Source organism: Dipodomys ordii, unplaced genomic scaffold, assembly GCF_000151885.1.
Source record: "Dipodomys ordii isolate 6190 unplaced genomic scaffold, Dord_2.0 Scaffold151, whole genome shotgun sequence".
NCBI lineage: Eukaryota > Metazoa > Chordata > Mammalia > Rodentia > Heteromyidae > Dipodomys > Dipodomys ordii.
Window position 1 is genome coordinate 106,998 of NW_012267367.1, and position 22,159 is coordinate 129,156.

General features: G+C 42.8%; 1 protein-coding gene across 1 annotated transcript in view; it reads right to left on the reverse strand.

The window, feature by feature from the left end:
* The window catches only part of Fer1l6 (fer-1-like family member 6), a 119,638-nt gene that overhangs the window by 53,755 nt on the left and 43,724 nt on the right, over positions 1–22,159 (reverse strand). The window contains exons 18-21 of the mRNA XM_013032223.1: positions 19,992–20,169; positions 15,224–15,348; positions 11,843–11,977; positions 7,721–7,870 (exon numbers count right to left, since the gene is read on the reverse strand). Of these exons, the coding sequence (XP_012887677.1) occupies positions 7,721–7,870; positions 11,843–11,977; positions 15,224–15,348; positions 19,992–20,169 (588 nt within the window). The remainder of the gene's footprint in view (positions 1–7,720; positions 7,871–11,842; positions 11,978–15,223; positions 15,349–19,991; positions 20,170–22,159) is intronic.

The window sequence follows — 22,159 nt, forward strand, 5'->3', positions numbered from 1 at the left end:
ATATCAAAAATGAGGGAAACCATGCAACCTATGTTCCTCTGGTTACTTCACAGCATGTAATTTTTTCCAAGTCTTTCTGTTTCCTTACAAATAGTACAGCATCATTCTTTCTGATGGATGAGCAAAATTCCATTGTATATACATATGTGTGTATATGTGTGAAGAAAATGTGATATATATATATATATATATATATATATATATATATATATATATATATACTATATTCTTGATCCATTCATCCACTCTGAGGGGCATGTGGGCTGATTCCATATCTTGGCTATGGTTAATAGTGCTACAGTAAACATAGTTGTGTGGTTGCTTTACCATAACTTTATTTCTGATCTACTGGATAAATGCCCAAGAGTAGAATTATTGGGTCATAGAGTAGTTCTCTTCATATTGCTTTCCAGAATGGTTGAACAAGCTTACATTCCCACCACCAATGTAATGGAGCTCCCTTTTGGCCACATCCTCGCCAGCATTTGGTATTATTAGTTTTCTTGGTAATGACCATTCTAACTGGGGTGAGGTGGAATTTGAATGTTGTTTTGATTTGCATTTCCTTTGTGACCAGAGGTGTTGAACATTTCTTCATGTGTTGATTGGCCGCCGCCTCCTCCTCCTCTTCTCTTCCTCCTCCTCCTCCTCCTCCTTCTTTCTTCCTTCTTCTTTCTTCCTTCTTTTTCTTTCTTCTTCTTCTTCTTTTTCTTCTGAACAGTCTTTAAGTGGCTGGCCCAAATGGGCCAATTTGATTGGGTTGTTGTCTCTTTGAGGGTTTAATTTCTGAGGTTTTAATTTTTTGAACTGTATTTATAATTCTGGATATTAGGCCCTTGTCAAACTACTTTTTAATTGGTGAAACTGGAGATGAAGTGGTGTTTTTTTTGTTTGTTTGATGGTTTGTTTGCCAGTCCTGGGGCTTGAACTCAGCCTGGGCACTGGCCCTGAGCTTCTTTTGCTCAAGGCTAGCACTCTACCACTTGAGCTACAGCATCACTTCTGGATTTTTCTGTTGATGTGGTACTGAGGAATCAAACCCAGGGTTTTATGCATGCTAGGCAAGCACCCTACCACTAAGCCACATTCCCATCCTAGATGAAGTATTTTGAAAACAGAATTCAGGATAAAACCATGTCACTTCTGTGCTCTTGGGGTTAATAAAACTGCATAGAAACAACCATTGTGTATTGATACACAAAGGACCTAGAGCTTTCCATTAAGGAGAGGGTCTTGCTCACATGAAGGTCATCTTGCACTACTATCAAGACCTGGCTCAGCACATCCATCTTTTAAGAAGCCCTCCTTGATTTGGCCCCAGCCACAGCGGCCAGCCCATTCTCTGTATAGGCTCAGGGTGGAAGTTTGAGGACAGAGTCCACACACTCAACACAACTGTTAGCCCCTGCATAGACCACTTTTCTTCTCTGAGCTTCTGATTCTGAACCAGATAATCCGTCATATGGAATATTATCACGTGCTCTGCTAAACTTTGCTTTGGGGCAGGCGATTCTCCTCTGTGGAGCTGCTTGTCGGCCTGAACAATCTTCAGACTTGGTCAAGAGAATGTCTTTATTTACTACATTTCATTGTCCAAGCCCCATGAGCGGTGACCCCACAGTGAGTTCCTGATAAATGTTTATTATCACATTATTTCCTATGCATTAAAAAGCCTAACTGCTCATGAAATGCTGCAAAACACAAATACTCTCCATTCCTTCTTCACAGCTATATTCTAGCTGGCAACAGCAGAAGTGGCTATGCTCATTGTAAGGAAACTCAGAGAAGGAAGAGTAGACACTGCCAATGCCATCTAGGCTTGAGATACTGCAGCTGGGAAAAGAACCCTAGAGCGTGCTGTATATTGTATACTATGTATGGAACATACATAGCAGAAGATGGAGTCCTTTGATAGAAAGAAGCTGGTAGGATAAGGATGAATGCCTGGCACTGCCTGGCATTCTGCTCACCGAGGTGAGCAGTATGGTCTGCACATACTAGAAAAGCTTATTGCTCCCATGGCATCACACGGGGTGCCACAAAACAGTTGGGATGCATGGTGCAACCCCTGCTGTCACTGTATTTGATTCTGGTGTCCTGCATCTTGTATATACATTTTTCTAATTTGGGGAGGGGAAGGGAAATAACAAAATGCTGAAACAAGGATACAGGCTGACCCATTGTAACAATGAGATGTACAAGATACTATGTTGAAAACGAACTTTACAACTTTGGCAGGGGGGAAGGAGGAGTTGGGGAGGGAAGGGATGGTAGGGGAAAAACAAAGGAGGGGGTAACAGTGCTCAATAGGAAATGTATTCATTACCTTACTCATGTAACGTAACCTCTCTGTTCAATATCTTTACAATAAAAATAGATATATTAAAAAAGCAGTTGGGATGGCAGCTTTGATGAGGAGACTACTCTATTTGTTTTATATATATATATATATATATATAGGCCCATAATAGTTATAAAACAAATTATGTATCAAATGATACATATTATACAATATATAACATGCTATATGGTTCTTTTCTCAGCTTTAATTAATTTTATATTTAATTAATATTATATGTTGAGACTTGTTATGACTAATTAATATTATGTTAGTTGATTTATTAATTGATATTAATATTATATGATTAATATATAATAAATTAATATATAATATGTGTGTTATATAATATGTTAATATTATATAACATTACATAATGTATTAATATTATACATTGATACTAATTATAGAATATAAAATTATGCACACTTATAGTAGTGTATTTATTACATGCATATCAACATGCATAATGGTTGCCTCAGGATGACTGGCGTATCTATCACAGGAACATATTATTTTGTGCATGTGGGAAATAGCTTCCCTATTAGCTATTTTGAAATGCTCAACTATTAATCATGGTACTCCATCTGTGCTCTAGGACACAGGCCTCGATTCTTCCCATCTAACTGCATCCATTGACAATCCTTCCTCTACCTACCCTACCTTCTCCCTTTCCAGACTCCAGGGAGGTTCGAGGTACTCTGAGATGTTCCCCATCCTGGGCTGCTGAGGTGTCAGCCTGCGAATTGCCCTGAGGAGACTTGAATGATGTCCTTAAGAATTCTGCACAGCCCACAGTTGCCAACCAACACTGAGCTTTTTCAGTGAAATGGGTCAGTTGCTGGCCTATAAAACTACCTGCCATGCAGTTACTCAGTGCATGGGACCAAGGGAACACAAAGGATTGTTAGGGCTATGGAACAGTAGGAAGCAGGAGTGAGTAGGATGAGCTGACTGAAAATCCAGACTGGACTAATATCCCGATGGAGATGAAGCATCAGATCCTCAAAGGAGGTCCAGCTACGGGGCTAGAGCGAGGGGGAGGCAGCCGGGTGCACAAAATAAGGAGGTACCCACTCCCAGATCCGTGCATGCCCCTAGTTACAATCCAGCCATCTGGAAAATCACCAGTGCTTGATTGCCTCTTTCCTTTCCTTGTCTCCCTTACTCTATCATCTTTCCTTCTATTATTCCTCAGAACCCATTTAGTGGTGAGGGACCAGGCTTGGATTCCAGCACTTATTAGCTGCACAAACTAGGAAAAGTTACTCTGTCTCTGACTTCTAGCTTTGTCCTTTGTATAATGAGGATACTGATATCTAATTCATAGAGCTGCTAGGAAGGACTGCTAAAATGTCTGGCACGCTTTCTGGCACATAGGAATTCTCCAAGAATGAGGGTAAGCTGGAAATGTACTGACTTCTACAAAGATTCAAGCTCAACTTCAAATCAACTTAATTTCTAATTAGATACCCATGTTCTAAGCTTACTGGTGACCTGAAAATCCTCTAGAGAGAAAGAGTAACAGCCTGGATTCAAATTCTCCACAAATTGTCATATGCAATATCAGGCATGCAATAAAATGCAATATGATGAGGAGATAAAACAACATGATTAAGAGCAAGAGAAACAAAAAAAAACAGAGAAAAAGACCATTAGAAGATTCAGATAATATCAACCATGAAATAACAATACCTGGTCTGCTCAATGAGAGGCAGGATTAAGAATGTCAATAGAAATGTGAAACCTATAATAAACAAAATGGAAACTCCATGACTGAAAATACAGTCACTGGAGAGAACTTAGTGGATAGGTTAAGAAAGATCACCTATCCTTAGGAGAGGACTCCAATGGTACAGCTCCTCAGAGCAGCAAATGAATCATGTAACAAAAGGAATACCAGGAGCAGAAACATGTTCTGTGGAGGGGTGGGAGTGAGGAGAGGAGAGGCACACAAGAGGAGGGAAGAAGGGTGAGAAGATACACTCATCATAGTCAATGTACATCGTGTAAAATTGAACTGACGTGAGGGTAGGGATGAGGTGGGGGAAAGAAGGGGCAGAATGATGGAAGGGTGACACTGATCAAGATACGCTGCATTCTCAACCTGACTTGTGGGACTGAAACCACTACCTCATTGCACAGCTACTTAATATATATTTTTTTTTTAAAAAAAGGAAGACCAGCTTTTCAGGAGAAACAATAAGGTTGATATGCAACTTCTTAACAGAGAATAGGATCCTTCAGAATGCTGAAAGAAACTGTCACCAATAATAACCAACAAAAAGACTACAGAGGAAAACTATCAGGCCCGAGTTCAAATAGCAAGTGTGAGGCCAAACCAAACACAGACTTAAATATCTTCACTGAGGGGTCACCGTGCCTCCAGGAAGGTAACTTTGATATCAAGCTTAGGGACCCACTGTCCTGACAGAGGGCAATTGTCACCTCCATGATCAATCGATCACTTGAGAAGATTCTCCTTAGGGATGAGAAGAGCCCCTGATGAAGGTCTTAGCAACCAGTCAGGCCTGCTTGCCTTCCCTGGCCTTTCTCCAGCCTATTTTTCCGCTAATGTCTTCTACACAATTCAGATTAGTAGATCATTCATTATTCTCTACCTTTAAAACAGGAAGATCATACAGAGATGCTATCTGAAGCAAACCCAGTCATGCACTTGGGATCTGTGATGAAATTATTTAATGAATGTCAAGCAGGAAGGAAGAATAGCTCCCCCCCCCCTCCTTTTTTTCAGCCAGTGGAACTTAACATTGTTTACAATAGGACCTTTACAATGGCAATGGGCATTTCAAATCCCCAAAAGAAATGTAATATAAAGTATTTCCAAAATTCCCTTTTGAATTTGGAGGGATGGGTGGCTTAAAAAAAAAAGACACTGGGAAAAGTTCTCAGAGGTAGGAAACAGAAACTGATAGACGTCTTCTGAAGAGGTGAATGGTATCACCAGCCTATGCTCTAGAAATAAGGTAGAGGATAGAGTGAATAGGGAAAGGACAAGAGGCCAGTAGACCAGCAAATAGCCACTGTAACATTCAGATGAGAACTAAGAGTCCAGGAGAACAGAGAAGATACAACTGACCAAAGAACCATCCATCCATAGGGCTGGCCTGAGTATAGACACAGATCTAGGGTGCAGAATTAAAGTTTGCTCTCAGTTTTCCAGCCAGTGTCTGGGTCACCAGTATGGTACAGACTAGGCTCAAGAGATCAGATGGCCAGATTACTGGGAGTGGGGAGTAAAATAGATTTGATCTGGTGCCGAAAAGAAGCAAGCTACTAAGTCCTTCTGAATCACAGGAGTGTTTCAGGACTGGAGACAGAAGGCTGCCGGAAGTTATCCACAGATGCAAACTGAGAGCAGCTGGTGACAAATGAAAGCATTCCAGTCCCTCTTCTCAGCAGGTCTGAGAACTGCATGCTAAGGCAGTCATGCTGATGATCAAATCACTTTTTGAAGTGATCAAACGAGAATTCCTAATGAAACCCTAATGAATCTTATCTCTTCAGCCTCTTACCTCTAACAGTGCTTCTCTATTAAGTCAGTGGTTGGGAAGCAGCAGGGACCTCTTTCCAGTACACCCAGCTCAGCACAGAGGGAGAGAGTAGGGGAGGTGAGGCCATGGGATCCAGGAAGCAGAGCAGCTCACCCAGCCCCTCATGGCCACCTGGAGACACACAGGGGACTCGGGCCCAGAGCCCTTATGAAGTCAGGTGCATAACGAGAAGAGAAGATGCCTCACTAATTTAGTTAGCCCCTTCTTTGTGTGCCAACTCCAAATGTTAGACTAGATCTGGGTTTCCCAATACAGCCATTTCTCTACCACCTTTACCACTCCTACCATTGTTTATTGAATAAAGCATTGCTTTCTTTCTTTCTTTCTTTTTTGGTCTGGTCGTGGGGCCTGAACTCTAGGCCTGGGCGCTGTCCCTCAGCTCTTCAGCTCAAGGCTAGCACTCTATCACTTGAGCCACAGTGCCACTTCCGGCTTTTTTTTTTTGCTTATGTGGTGCTGAGGAATCGAACTCAGGGCCTCAGGCATGCAAGGCAAGCGCTCTACCACTGAGCCACCTTCCCAGCCCCTGCTTTTTTTTTTTTTTTAAAGAAATGTTTGTTCTTCCAGGAAAAAGAAGCACCATTCCTTTTTTTTTTTTTTAATCGGTGGTGGGGCTTGAACTCTGGGCCTGGGTGCTGTCCCTCAGCTCTTCAGCTCAAGGTGAGCCCTCTACCACTTGAGCTACAGCACCACTTCCAGTTTTCTGGTGGTTTATTGGAGATAAGAGTTTCATGGACTTTCCAGCCTGGGGTGGCTTTGAACTGCGATCCTCAGATCTCAGCTTCCTGACTAGCTAGGATTACAGGCGTGAGCCACTGGCACCCAGCTAAAAGCACCATTCTTTGTAAGCAGAAATTAACTTCAAAAGGTAACCAGTGAACACAAAGTGGTACTGTGGGAATATGTAATTTGAAACAATTCTTTTCCCCTTTCACTCAGGTTTGACGGTACTAGTGTTTAAAAAAAACAGCTTTAGGAAATGTTCCTTACATAAATTATCCTTTGGGGATCCTGTGGAACAGAAAGGGAAGTTGTAAGTTGAGAGATCTTGTATACAGATGAACATCAAAGTAAGGACTCAGCCTCTCTTCCTTTTCTTTATTGTTTTTCCACTTGAACTCAGTACCTGTGGCCCCTTTTACTCATTGGCTAGCACTCTACCAACTGAGCCACGCCTCCAATCCCATGGTCTCCTTTCCTAATATCCTGCTACTGCCCTCTGAAAGGGTCTTCCCAGACACACCTTCAGAACTTTTCTAGGTCTTCATGAGAAGGATTTGTAGTTCTTTGTCTGTGGGAAACTATGTGATCGTATAAGGAAGAAAAGTCCAGCTTTGATGCTCACTAGCTACACGAGGAGGTAAGTTAGTCAAGGACACTGGTCCTCAGTTTACCCTCTCTGAAATAGAAATCATAGTACCTAGCTCAGGGGGCTTGTAGAAGGCCTCGTGTGGCAAAGACGATGAGAGGCAGGAACCACAAACTGGACACATGGTATGTGCCTCACATACCATGTCTGCTGTCTTCCTCTTCTGTACTTTTTATGGTTTGAATGGGGCTCAGGGACTTTGATAAAGCTTGAGCACAGATGATCAATCCCAGGAAGACTTTAATCCGAGGCTCTAGGAATAAGCCATGTCACCAAGTTCTTAAGTGCCATCTCCTCCATCTCCAGCAGATTCCTCCAGATGCCAGAGCAAAGGCAAGAGCATAGCCTCCCAGAAGTGTTACTTCTAGGAGGCTAATTCCACGGCCAGGGACAGTAGTTATAACCAGCAAGTACAAACACCACTTCTGGATACCTTACCTGCAACAGCTCAAACACAGCAAGGAGGTCCCCTCCAGAAATATTCCCACAGAAGATGGGGTGATAGCTCAGCCTGGGGGGCTCATAGTCTTGGTCAGCTAACATCACAACTGGAGCAGCCACTGTGGCACCCAAATATTCTGGCTTCCCCTATGGAAGAAAAATGGATTTTCATCTCTTGATTGTTACTTGATTCTGTATCCATGAAACTTCACAAATAATCTTCAGCATCTCCCTTTAGTATCCTCCCTCATTCTCTTCTGTATCCTCTCTCATTCTCTTCTGACAAATTCTCACCCAGTCCCACAGGCTTGCAGAATGGGGGAATCCACTTAGAGTCTTTCCCACGGATGCTCTAAAATGGGTCCCCTTGGTGGCTTTCTCACCTAAGACTCCTTCCATAGTAAGCTCAGTTAAAATAATCATGCTGGTAGACTGTAAGGAGGAAATGAAAAATAAGGAAGGCACACATGTTCCAAAGAATCTCCAGAGCAGGCCACCATGGCAGTTGAGAGCATAAGCTTTGGAGCTAGGCAAATCTGAGACTGAGTTCTCAAATCTTCCTCTTTCTAACTCTATGGCGTTGGTTAACTCTACAGATACAGAAGATGGTGTCTGCAAAAATTGGTTTCTAAAACAGGAAGTCTATATACCATGCAACAAGCAGATGCCAGCGAGCATTCTCCCTCGCCCTCCACTTTAGAGAATTTGTGCAAATCCAGGACACTGGTTCTGAGTTTTAGAGATTTATTCACAAACACAAATCTACTTGGGTTGAAGAGAGAAGCCAAGAGTAACTGTATCCGCAGATCTTCAATTCCCAACTATGGTAAGAGGAAAAGGACCACTGGATGAATACAGATACTGATGCCAGCACAGAGGACTGTGAGGCCGGAGCACACGGGATCAATCAGAGCCCTGTGCACTGCCCCTTAGGACAGGCTACTTTGGCCTGGCTGCTGTGTGTACTTTTAGGGGGAGAAAACAGCTGCTGCTCTTGTGCCAAACGCTAGTGAAAAGGCATCCACTACGGAGAGGATGGGCCCTTGGCTCAGCTGGGGGAAGCAGTTTGATGCTGTCTCCTCCACAAGAATTTCACCTATCAGAGAAGACAGGCTGAGCCTCATTCTGCAAAAACCTTTCTCTGGGCTAGCTTGCTTGGATTTCAGAAAGAAAATTTACTTTATATAATAAACAGTAAAAGACAAGTCCCAGGGAGAAAAAAAAAAGCAATCATTTTCTTCTCAGCAAGGAAGAAGATGGGGTGGCTTGTTTGCTTGCCTGCTTGTTTGTTGATTCTTTATTCTTTCTCTGCGCTAGTTTCACTGTGTTTCTTCTCACTATTATTTGCCTTACTTTCATCCCACATATTTCATTCTCTTTTTTATCATTCTTTTTCTCTCTTTGTTCCTTTCCCCATTCCTTTTCTTTTTATTACTTAATTATAAGTAATTACTTTTAATAATTTACCTTTACCTTTAATAATTTATAAACTTCTAGTTTATTTCAGAAATATTCTAGTTTTTAATCTTTCCTAATCTTACTAGGAAAGGAGTAATTTATGTTTCCAATTGCTTTTTGGGGGGGATGGTTGTGGGGCTTGAACTCTGGGCCTAAGTGCTGTCCCTCAGCTCTTCAGCTCAAGAGGAGTTCTCTACCACTTAAACCACAGCATCACTTCTGGTTTTCTGGTGGTTAATTGGAGATGAGAGTCTCACACTTTCCTGCCAGGGCTGGCTTTGAACCATGATCCTCAGACCTCAGCCTCCTGAGTAGTTAAGATTACAGGTGTGAGCCACTGGTGCCTGGCTTCCAATCGCTTTTTATGACATATAAATTGTTGCTGCTGTGATCTGCTTTCTCCCTTCTATAACACTAAGAAAAGCTCCATAAAATAAATAACTGAAAAAGATATCCATTTCCACAGATGAGCAACCTGCAACATAGGTACCCCAGAAATATGAAAAAGGCAAAAATATTTTACTCTTCTTAAACTTCACAATATCTCACTAGCCAAATCCAATAGTACTGAAATGGTTAAAATACCAGAAAGAGACTAATTAAATTTCTAAGGTTAAAATGGTTAATAACTTCAAAGAGGATTCAAGCCAATAACTGAATGAAGTAAGGAAGTCAATTTTAGACCTACAGAAAGTCAGCAACATGGTAAAGCAACAAGGAAACTGACATCTTAGGGGAGAAAAAATAAAAATTTTAGAAATGAAACAATAAATCATATTTTTAAAAATACATAGTGAAAAGCACCAGCAATAGATTAGATCAAGCGAAAGAAAAAGATTAAAGACAAGGCAAGGAAATATTACATTCAGACAGCAATAAAGAAAAAATAAACAAGCCCAGCCCCAGTTTTCAGGAGGTCAGAGACATGATGGGGGGGGGCGGAATGGAGGGAGAGAGACACATATAGATATATCCCTACTCAATGAAATAGCAGAAAATTCCTCAATTCTAGAAGAGGTATGGGTGTTCAAGTACAGAATCTCAGAACCTCAAATAGACGTGATCAGAAAAGGACCTCTACACATCGCAGTATAAGTAAAATGCCAAGACTACAGAACAAAGAAAGGACACTGAAAGCACAAGAGAAAATTGCCAATGTAAGGATATGTAAGGAAACGCTGATAGAAATTATAGAAGACTTCTTGAAAGAAACCCTAAAAGCCTAGAAAGCACAGAATGGTACATTTCAAGCCATAAGACACTTCTAGACTAAAATTATGGATCCAGCAGAGTCCAGTCAGAATAATTTGATCACCACTATCAGATTTGGGGCCCGATTTATCAACAGCATAGGTGTGAGCAAATCTCTCACATGACCCTACATCTCTCCAGGATTCAAGTGCTAGCTTTCACATTGCCTTGTTCTTCTACATTTCACTTTCTGTTTACATTTCAGGGTGTGAGCTAGATTTTTCTGTGAAGGTTTGACTAATGGTCAGGATAGGAAAAGCCATCGTTGAGTGGTTATTTATAGGAAATACTAATAATAAAATAAACTATGGAACTATCACAACCAGTAGGCTGGAATAGCAGGAACTTCCAAAGGCTTCATTGCCTTTCAAATAGAAAATAGAGGATCAGGAGGCAATCTTGGGAGAGGATGAAGCCTTCACAAGGGCTTCTCAGAAAATCACTATACTTCATAGATTTGAGCTTCAACCTTCAATGGAGGTAGAGCCAGAAGATAAAGAAAATAACCTTTAGTATTTATTTTAGACTTCTTAACTTACAAATATTTGTTTAACATCCCCCAGTAATATTTGAGTGCCCAAATTTCAGAACACAACATCTTTGGATAGGAAGAAGTTACACTAATAACGGAAGAGGGATAGTGGTGAATTTGCTGTTTGGGATTAGAAGCAGTGACCAAGATACACACACACACACACACACACACACACACACACACACACACACATTACACTGATTACAAAAGCTGACTCAGTGATAATACCTAACATCCATCCATTTTCTTCCAGTTTTATAAAATGTTTAAAAACATTTTTTTTCTTTCAATCATGGGGCTTGAGCACTGGGCACTGGGCACAGTGCCTGGGCACTGTCCCTGAAGGGGTTTTTGCTCAAAACTAGCATTCTATGACTTGGAGCCACAGCACCACTTCCAGTTTCCTTGTGGTTAATTGGAGATAAGGGTCTCACAGACTTTCATGCCTGGCTGGCTTAGCATGGTCATCCTCAGATCTCAGCCTCCTGCGTAGCTGGGATTACAGGTGTGAGCCCCTGGCACCCAGCTGTAAAATCTTTTTTTAAAGCCATACACATTGTCATTAAATATCAATAACAAGATAAGGTAGGGGCTGCAATATCTATGGTTATTTTATATGACTGATAGACAATTTGCTAATCAGATCTTGTATTAATTGCTGTTTAGAAGCAAATTTAAGCAATAAACCGAGTAAAACCAACCATCATCCCTAACTGTCCTGGTTCTGTGGATTGCCATTTGCTGAGGTCAGTTTGTCTCTAGGCACATATGAGGTCCCAGGTACTCACAGGGTCAGGACTTCATGTACATTGACATAAAGTTAGTAGAATGTGGCTTGTGTAAGGAGTAGAGTGGGGGCCCACCCGGGAACTTACCACTGCATCGCTATCATAGAGCTCCACCACCACCAGCGGTGGGGACGCCAGCAGTTCCCTCTCATCTCCGTGCAGCACCAGTTCATTGAACAGCAGCATCTGGTTCCAGGTTGGAGACAGAGTCTGGGAAATGATCTGGGAGGCAGGACCAAAACAAACACTGAACAAGGTGGCAAGGAAGCTCTGAGGGTTGTTCACCAGAAGCACACAGAGGGCAAGAATGAACCACCACAACTCATTCATTCCATATTCAAGTAACTACACGCACTGAGCAGTTCCAATGTGTGAGATAGGAGAAAGGAGCAAAGATTTCTGTCTGGGGTGCAGTTACATTGGTAGTAACTTTCACAAGCAGAGCCAAGTTTAATATTTTATCTGCATGGATAATTTTAACCCATTCTTTACAGTGGTGCTGTGGAGATAGCATCCTCTACCCTTCAGTGAGCACTCATTATGCTGAGCCAACTACACATGGTCTGTTTCAGTCTGTTTGGGGCAAAGTTATTTACACACAATTTAAAGACCAGGAAGCTGAGGCTCCCATGTCCAGAGCCAGCAGGTTGGTCTGACTGGGGTCATCTGGCACCAAAGCCCAGGCTGTGCCATGTCTTACCCACTAAGTAAATGCCAACATTGTCTCCGTTTTATGGATGGAAAAACTGAGTGTGGTAATGTAGTCATTGTTCACTCATGAGCAGGTAAAATTCTGTTATCAAAAATCCTAAAGTTAAGCCAGGTGCTGATGGATCATGCCTGTAATCCTAGCTACTCAGGAGGCTGAGATCTAAGGATCGTGGTTTGAAGCTAGCTCAGGCAAGAAAATCCTTGAAACCCTTATTTCCAATAAAGTACTCAGAAAAAGCCAGGAATGGTGCTGTGGCTCAATGATAGAGCCCTAGCCTTGAGGAAAAGAATTTCAGGGACAGTATCCAGTTCAAACCCCTGGACCAGCACCCACAAACACATACAAACACACACACACACACACACACACAACTACAATTTAAAATTCCATATTCCTTGTGGAACCTACAGCTTTGTAGTGGTTTAGTGACAATAGGTCAGGGTCCTCAAAATAAAGCTTACTATTTTGCATGATACTGTTCTTTCATGAGTTTGCTGGCACAGCAGACTGTGCCTTTGGGACTTGGCTACACCCATTACACTGATGGAAAAACCCAAGGTCAAAGAAGGACAATATCTTGCATAACTGGTACAGATCCCTGAGTGTCTCACCAAGAATTGACTTATTACCCCTGCCAGGCCACTTAATGGATGCATTTAGAAGGCAGAGCATATTTGGACAGCAATCTACTTCCCTATTTACCTGGATATTTGGAAACAGAAACAATTTCACAGAAGTAAGGACTGGAGTTGTTTTCAGGATAGGTGGGCCGAGTGCTTGGGCAGAAGCTTCCCTATGAATTTGTGAAGTCAGTCTTGGAAAAAATCCATTGTCTCATCTCTCTCCTCCAGGCTGTGTAGTCTAAGGGTGATTTCACAAGCGACTGTACGCAGCAGTCACTGAGGTTTGAGGAAATTTCCACAGCTTCTCAGAACTACATATCTGCTGCTGCTCAGACCACGAGGGCTAGGGGAAAGATCTGGCCTGGACCAACTCCTAGACTCCCAAGTTATGTAAAACTGTCATCACAAAGATTTACATTGAGCCATTATCAGTTACAGAATTAAATAATTTGCACTGTGCTCACAGAAGAATATTGTTATTGCTCTTTATGTGAATCATAAAAATCCTGTGTACTTCTGCAGCTTCTATCCTGTCTTGCTGTTTTGGTTTTAGAGTACTTTATGCCTCCTAAACAATGTGGTTTTAAACAAAAACTCTTATGAGAAAATCTATCTTTTCTGATAGGAAAAAAATGGCCTCAACCAAGCAGTAAACAGGAATTTCAGAGTTGCAATTCAAGATTACCCTGGGTCAGGGACTGACAGCCCAAAGAACCACGTGCTTTTATGTTGCTTTAGAAAATAGAGATGTGATCTCTACTGAAGCATGTACCAGACATTGTGGTACCCAAGCTATTTGTGACCTTCATAGCATCCTTCCTACATTTTGATGCTTTCCTTGGCAAAGTTGGTAAATCAAAGGATTTCAAAGGCCAGCCTTGATTCATTCATTCATCATATATTTATCCAGGTCCTATAGTATGCTAGGCACACTACTAGACACTAACACAGCATCTTGTGCATAGTAGGTGTTCATATGTAGACAATGACCTTCTCCAGAATTGGTCCTTGTATAAAAGACTACAGGAGAGGTACTGAAAGGCTCAAGCAAACCAAACTGCATTTTTCTCACTCTGCCAATGTATCTATCATTAGCCTCATTTCTTGAGGACTTTCTTAAAGAGTTATGAATTGAATTATTGTTTGGGATGTCATGAGGGTACTCTGGAGAGGGATTCACATATCATGAACAGAGTAGAGCTTTAGAATCAGATAACCCAAAACAGAATCAAAGTATTATTGCCTACTTTATGTCCAACTAGGACAGGTGATTTAACCTCTCTCAATTTTAGTCTTCCTCATTTACATAAGGTTTGCACCTACCTTATGGAACAGTTGAGACTATTGTCTGAGACAAAGAGTATTAACTGCCTGGTATACAGTAGGTGCTCAGTAAATGTCTGTCTTGTAGGCTTCTTACATACACACTCCATTTAGTCCATACTTATTTATATATGATGAATATTTATAGAAGTGTATTACTAGTATGTCCAAACTTTTTTTGGGGGGGGTTGATTGTGGGGCCTGAACTCTGGGCCTGGGCACTGTCCCTCAGTTCTTCAGCTCAAGGCGAGTGCTCTACCACTTGAGCCACAGCACCACTTCTAGCTTTTTCTTCTTATGTGGTGCTGAGGAATCGAACCCAAGGGCTCATGCATGTAAGGCAAGCACTCTACCACTGAGCTACCTTCCCAGCCCCTGTCTAAGCTTTAAGATATATCTCCAGCAAAACACACACACACACACACACAGTTACTGAATGCCTAGGACATGCCAGCCTTTATGTGGCATAGGGTAATCCTAACTATCTGCATCCTCAGGACTAATTATCAATCTGATTGTCCCACCACTTGGTTTGCCTGTGCGCGTATAAGGCGTGCAAGCTCTGCTTCTCTTCCTCTGTCACTTCCCCTCCAACACAGGACTTGCTCGCTCTGCCTGAAAGCAACAGCTCCCAAGGGAACGCTGATGCTTTCCTGGGCGTCACACCATCCCCACTCACATTTGCTTCTGAGCCTAAAAGGTTGCGTACTCAGAGAAGCAGCATGTGTGACATGTTCCTGCTCTTGCTTCGCTGATTCCGCTCTGGGTCAGCTGTGGCTGCAGGGAGGAGGAGGCTGATTCTCTGGTTACCTTTGTGGTCTGGCACTGGGACAGGAATGTCACTTTGGCAAAGGGGTCTGAAAGGCCATTGCTGTCAGCTGCGATAAGGCCCCGAGCTTGGTACATGTGAGCTCTCAGCTGGAAGACATGCCGGGCTGTGGACAGATCATATAAAAAGCAGGTGTTAGGAACAGCGTCCATGTGTGATGTGAACTGTGACTGTGAACCCACAGTCAGATGAGAGACAGCACCACCCCATCCTCTGTTATAGTGAGGAAGCTGTGAGGAAAGGAAGAGGCGCTCTGCGTGGAATGTCTTAGGGTCAGATGTCTTCCTGGCGTTTTCACTTCTCTGTGAGTCTTAATCTTCATGATGACATACATGACCACCCTCCATATAGAAGAGGAAAATGGTCTACAAAATGAATAATATACTTTTACTTCTGCCTAACTTTCATACTTTACTCCATCATTCCCCTGTCGCCACTGTGTGTGTGTTTAGGGTTTACTTCACAAATCTCTTTACTGCAGGAAACACAATAAATACGTCAAACCATTCTTCCATTCTGCCAGCCAATGATGCTTGTGTACCTACTGGGTGCAGTCTTGGTCTTGGAAGAATTTTAAAAGAATTGAGACAACCCCCTACTATGGGAGGGGCTCCTGGAAGAAGGCAGAAGATGAGATAAGCATCCAAAGCACAGGGGTCAAGAATGCGTATCCTGTGGGAGAAACAAGAAAGGATCTATGAAGTAAAAGGCAGGAGTGAACATACTGACTGGATGTGGTGGGAGGTGAAGAGAGGAATGTAGGTTAGGGTAGATCAGGGTTCAGAGGGGAAACCTCAAGGAGAAGAGTTGATCATAGGCAATGGAACTTTATGAACCCCGGCTCTTCCAAAGTACCTCTTTTTAACTATTCATTGCTTTTACCTCACCTATCCCCTCTCCTCTCCTCTCCTCTCCTCTCCTCTCCTCTCCTCTCCTCTCTTCTCTCTCCCCCCTCTCTGATTCTCTATCTCAAAGTACTGTGTTCAATATGCATCCATGTCTTTGACTTGGTATGGGCACTGGTCTATAGGAATCAACTTAGATAGCTCTCCTTGGCTAAAGTAAGGGTCCGAGTTCCCTGTGAGCGTGTACATACCATCTCTGCCATACACATCCAACCCACTCCTCAGCAAACATCACAGAGGCTCCATCTAGGAAATCATACGTGGTTACTAACCCTCTCTGTGCCTTCATTTTCTCCTCTACAACATGGGTGTGAGGATAGCTCCTCTTGGGGCTATGGTAGGAGACTGAAAGGCTGAGAATAGTACTTGGCATATGGCAAGAATGTGAGGAGCGTGAAGAAGCTGGTGTGCTGTTACTCCTCCTTATTGTAACAGGACTGTGTGGATGAACAGCTGGAAGCAGCCTAAGAATCTATTGCATGGAAGTGAAGAGGAATAAAATGTTGGGGAGCTTGGTTAAGCAATGGAAGCCACAGGTTAGAATTCTGTAGGGAAAAATAGGGCAAATTCTACAGGGCCAAAGCATCTTGGCTGTATAATATTTGGGTTAAAAAATAGCCTGAGAAGTGCAATTAATTGTTCATACAAAGATAAGAATACTTGTGCACCAAAGAACAACTCACATCATCAGGGTGCTTTCAAATATGTTTACTTTTTTGAAAAGAGGCAGACTGTACGGAAGAAGCCTGAGCACAGTCATAAAGGGTAGTAGCATCTGATGGGCAGGACTGGCTGTCTCAGGTGGCTGCAGCACAATGAGTCAAGACACAGACAGAAACTCCAGGCCAATGGGTGACAAGAACATGGTCTGGTTTGCCTGGAGAACAGCATCTCAGACAGCAGTGGTCAGATTGCTGAGGGCCTCGGAGGCCTGAGTGAGGCATGAGGAACTATATTAGCAGGTCATGCAGACTCTTTAAGCATGTGTGCATGAGCAGGAATGAGGACATTAGAAGGATAAAATCATGAGTCAAGTTTGCAATGGAGACAGAGGCTGTGAGTTGGGGAATAAAGAGATGGTGCTGCCCCCTGTAGGCAGGAACTTTGAAAGACCAGATTTCATGGACTGGTGGAGGGCCTCCCAGGAGGGGTGGGAATGTTCTAGCAGCAGCAGGAGCTACTGGATTTAGATGCTGATTGGGATGGAGGTGGGGCAAAGAGGAACACAGAAGGCAGGGGGCATCAAAGACAATTCCTTATTTGATTTTCATGAGACCTGCACACAATCTTCCCCGCCCCTACTCCTACCCTACACCATTGTCTAGCTACAAGAGGTCAATAGAAAGTCTGAAAATGTAGCAACCTTGCCAGTCCCTACTCTGATCCTGCAAAGGATTTAGAGACTCTAGGCTCTGCACTTTCTCCAGTGGACTCTGAGTGCAAGGTTTCCCAAGCTCAGCTCAAGTCAGGGAAATGAGATTCGTGTTCCTTGAGGCTCAGTTCTTAAAGCCTTTCCCCCTCTCCACAAACACCAGTACTAAAGCAGATGGACTGGTAAGAGTCCCTTCAAATGGCCACCATAAACAATGGAATTACTTAGCAGATGTCACAAGGAGAACATCAGCAAACAGCTCACCTGTTCCTTAACATACTACATAGGCTGGCAGATTTCCCAGGTGGGAAAGAATGTGGGAACATGTCATCCTTTGAGAATGTCCCCCAGCTGCCCCTGAAATGACTAGCTCTGAAATTTCAGCAGAGTGCCCAGTTGCAGCCACACATGTCGCATATGCACAACTCTAGGGAGCACCATTTATTTAAGTTTGGGGGAGTTTTATTTGAAACCTTGAGTTATACTAGCTCTGTTCCTTGGGTAATCTTGCCAGCCTCCTTGCTGGTGGTCTGTCTCTTGTGCCCTGGCTCAGTTGTGACTTGTGGTTATTAGGGATTCGTCTCATGGCCCTATTGAAGGGTCAGAATTAACCTTTCACTCAGCATTGCATCCCCTGCCAGTTTCTCCACCATGCTTTCCATATATAGCTGCAAACTAATTATTTGCTGGATGGATTCTCTCTAGAGCGTAACATTTGCTGGTAGGTGTGGAAGGCAGCCAAAGCTGTCAATGTCAGTGTACAGCAGAAAAAGGTTTATTAGGTCACTGCATGAAAACAACATGGTGTGAAGAATCAGAGAGTGGTGGAAAGGTAAATTGTTAGTAGCTGGAGAGTGAACATGTCTGGATCCTTAGGTCCTTAGAAATAGTGTTTGTAGAAATAAGGCGATAATTTGATCCCGGTATTATTTGCTGAAATACAACAATTCTCAAAGCCAGGTTGGAAAACAGGGACTGGAGGTGGTTTACTCCCTCCTTTACTAACTGTGTGATCTTGGACAATTTCTGAGCCCCACGGGTATGTACCCTTTCCATCTGGAAAGCCAGGAATCTTCCCAGAGATAGAGAGAAATAAACGAGAGCTATGTATAAGTTGGACAGTACAGGATTCACACAAAGTAGATTTTATACATTTTCCCCAAGATAATGCTCTTAGGCAGTGACATTGGGCACAGATGCTACAAGCTAAACCACTGGACTCATAGATCCAGAACTTTCCCTTCTCTGACAATTGAGCCACTTCGATTCCGCTGGCAGTCGAGATCAATCAGGGGCAGAGGAGTTTTGTGTGGCACAAGAGAGCTGGGCATGTGTACAGCTCTCCAATGTTTCCAACTTGGTCTCTGCCCCAATCTCAACTTTCACAGAAGTAAAGATTAAACTGTAATTAGCTTGGTCTCAATCCAGCAGCAAAACAAAAGCATGCAAACTAAAGCATATTAGAAACCAAGTGGAACGTAAGAGTGAGGCACTTGACATTTACAATAAAATACAAAAGTGTAATTATATGGAAGGAAGGTTTCATACAACATGCTGATTTGGGAGGAGGCTTCTGGGGTTTGAACTCAGAGCCTCACACTTGCTAGGTGGGTGCTCTATCACTTGAGCCACAACTCTAGCCCCCTTTTTATATTGGTTACTTTCGGGATAGGGTCTCACTTTCATGCCTGGGCTTCAGTCCTCCTCTTTGTGCTTCCCTGAGTCAATGGGATGACAGGCTTATACCACTATGCTCAGCCACTGGTTGAGATGGAGTCTCACCAATGAACGTTTTTGGTTTGGGGTTTGTTTTGGTTTTTCTTGGGGTTTTTTAGCCTATGTTGGTCTCAAACTGTGTCACCTCTATCTCCATTTCCCAAGTAGCTAAGACTATAGGCTTCAGCCACTGCTGCCAGCCAATAAGCACCCAAGCCAAGAACTGAGCCAGAGAAACATGAGCGACACCAGCAAGGCTGCTCACTCAATGCTGGAACATGTATTAGATCAGAATTCCTGTGCCATGTGAAATGAAAATTACTTCCATACGTCCTATCAACATAATGTCTTACTTGAAAGGTCTTTAAAAGATTCTAATTAATTACCAAAAGGCCAGAAGTGTAGCTATGGCTCAAGTGGTAGAGCAGTAGAGTATTAGCCGCAAGCTTAACAGCTCAGGGATAGTGGCCAGTCCTCACTCGGTTCAGGTTGCAAGACTGGCATCAATAAAAAAGAAGGCTTGAAATAAAAACTTAACCTATAGAGCCTGTCTTCTGAGAAACTGACATTTATTGTTCTCCATTAATAGCAAAGTGTAAGCATTTAATCCAGGTCTGTTCAGTCGATGGCAAGGAAGATCTTAAAACAATGTGTAAATGACATGTGCATGCTGCCTCCTCATTGTGCGTGTGTTGAAGCTCCCCCCCCCAAAAAAAACACCTACTATGGTTCCTCCTTGCCCAATGGGCATCATACCTTGGTAGAGGAGGCTGGATGGAGGATGGTGAGTGCCAGTCGCTTTGGAGGGCATTTCTGCTTCATAGCCTGTGGGCAAGTTGTCCAAAATGGCCGTGGAATGTCTGGTAGAGCCCAGCCACAGGTACACATCGATCTTGGCCTGCACCGACCAGCCAGCCGGCCGTTTCCCAGGGAGCTGGAGAAAGAAGTCTGCTTGGTTAGCACGAGACAAGCATGAGCTTGTATGAGAAAAAGAGATCCTTCCGAGAAACACATCCTGAGGTTTGTTCGGAATGAGAGAAAGGCGGTCTCACAGCAAGAGAAACAGTCCCAACTCCCACAGTGCACAACTCCAGAGGAGGACCGAGGTTTGGAGGCCTGAGGCTTAAACAGGCCCGCCGGTAAGCACTTCTGAGCCCAAGACCGCCTAGACACAGAGGTAGATGTGCTTCTTGTCCCTGCTTCATTCATGAGGAAACTTAGGCTCACTCTGGATGAAGAGGTGGACTGACGTTTGCTTACTGAAATGGGAAGAGCAACATAATAAAGGAGCCAAGGAGGAATCATGAATATTTTCTTGCTTTCTATAAAATCTCAATAAAGGAGTGGAAGTGGGCATGGTAGTTTAAGACTGTAATCACAGTACTCAGAAAATGGAGGCAAAGAGGATCATGAGTTCAAGGTCAGCCTTGAGCTATAAAGTGAGCTTGACTCTAGCCTGGACTATACAGTGAAATCTTGTTTCAAAAAAGGAGGAAAGAAGAAGGTAAGGAAGGGAGGGAGGAAGGAAAGGAGAGAAGAAAAACAAAGGGAGGGAAAGAAAAGAAAGAGAGGAGAGGAGGGGAAGTGGGGAGGAGTAGGGAGGAGAGAAAGGACAGAGTAGTGGCAATGCACATGAACTCTGTTGGACTTGACACTCAGTGTCAGTTCAAAGGAAAGCTTATTGGTCTTGCAGAGCATTTTTCTCTGTGAAAAAATTCAGAAAGTTCCTTGCAGCCAACATTTCCTTGTGCATCCCAGGAAAGGTGAATGGAAGGAGTAAGTCAGATAGGAAGAGGACAGGACATAGACTAGGGGTAGAGGCTGGATGAGGAAGGGTGGTTCATCACCAACCAAGACGGTGGTAAGGAGTTTCCTTTCCACATCTCTGGCTGTCCAGGCCATACAGGAGAGAGCACTGAAAGGAGAGAATGCAGAGATTTTGGGATATGAACTGGGCTGAGTCCAGCACATGCTGCTACAACACTTTTAGTAGCATTGTGAGTATATCTCAATCAGAGAAATTACAGTTACGAATCAACCGTCACTTAACCATGTGACTACAGATGACACATTTTTGTTTCTTTTTCATTGTTTGCAAACTGGACCTCAAAGAACAGAAGTTTCCTAACAGTGTAAAAAGCTAATCTGGTGCATCACTGTTCCCAATAGCCAAGTTATGGAAACAGCCCAGATATCCTACAATAGTTGAGTGGTTAAAGAAATGTGGTACTTGTGTACAACCATTAGGAAAAAAAAGATTATGTCATTTGCAGGGAAATAGATGGACCGACAACAAATCATGTTAAGTGAGGTAAGCCAAGCTCAGAGAAAATGAATGACCCATGTTTTCTCCTATATGTGAAAGTTGGGTCTAAAATACACCACAATATAATAAATTATACAGGACTCTGGGCATTCACACACAGTAAGACCAAAGGAGATATTCTTAGGGGAGAAACACAAAGGCACAATGCCTATGTGCATCTGATCATATAAAATAATATTTATCAAAATGAACTCCAGGAAATGGAAACAAAATGTTTTTTTTCTTTTTGTCTTGTTTCTTTATCTGTCTTTTCCTGGGTGGTAGGTAAAGAGAGCATAGAAACAGAGGGTCAAGGGGTGAACAAATGCAGCAGTGGTACTCACTAGACACTAGGTTGAAAATGAACTATACAACTTGTGGGCAAGGATAGGAGGGAAAATACTGGGAGAGAGCTAAGGAAGGGGTGATAGTGTCCAAAAAGAAATGTTACCTGACTTATGAAACTATAACCCCTCAGCACATCACCTTTATAATAACCATAAAAAACATTTAATAATTTTAAAAAGATTTTTAAAAAGATAATCTGGGAGAATACACTTGGCAAACATGGGCTTATGAAGTTCCAGATGTTTCCTGACTGCAGGACTTCCAGCAGCCT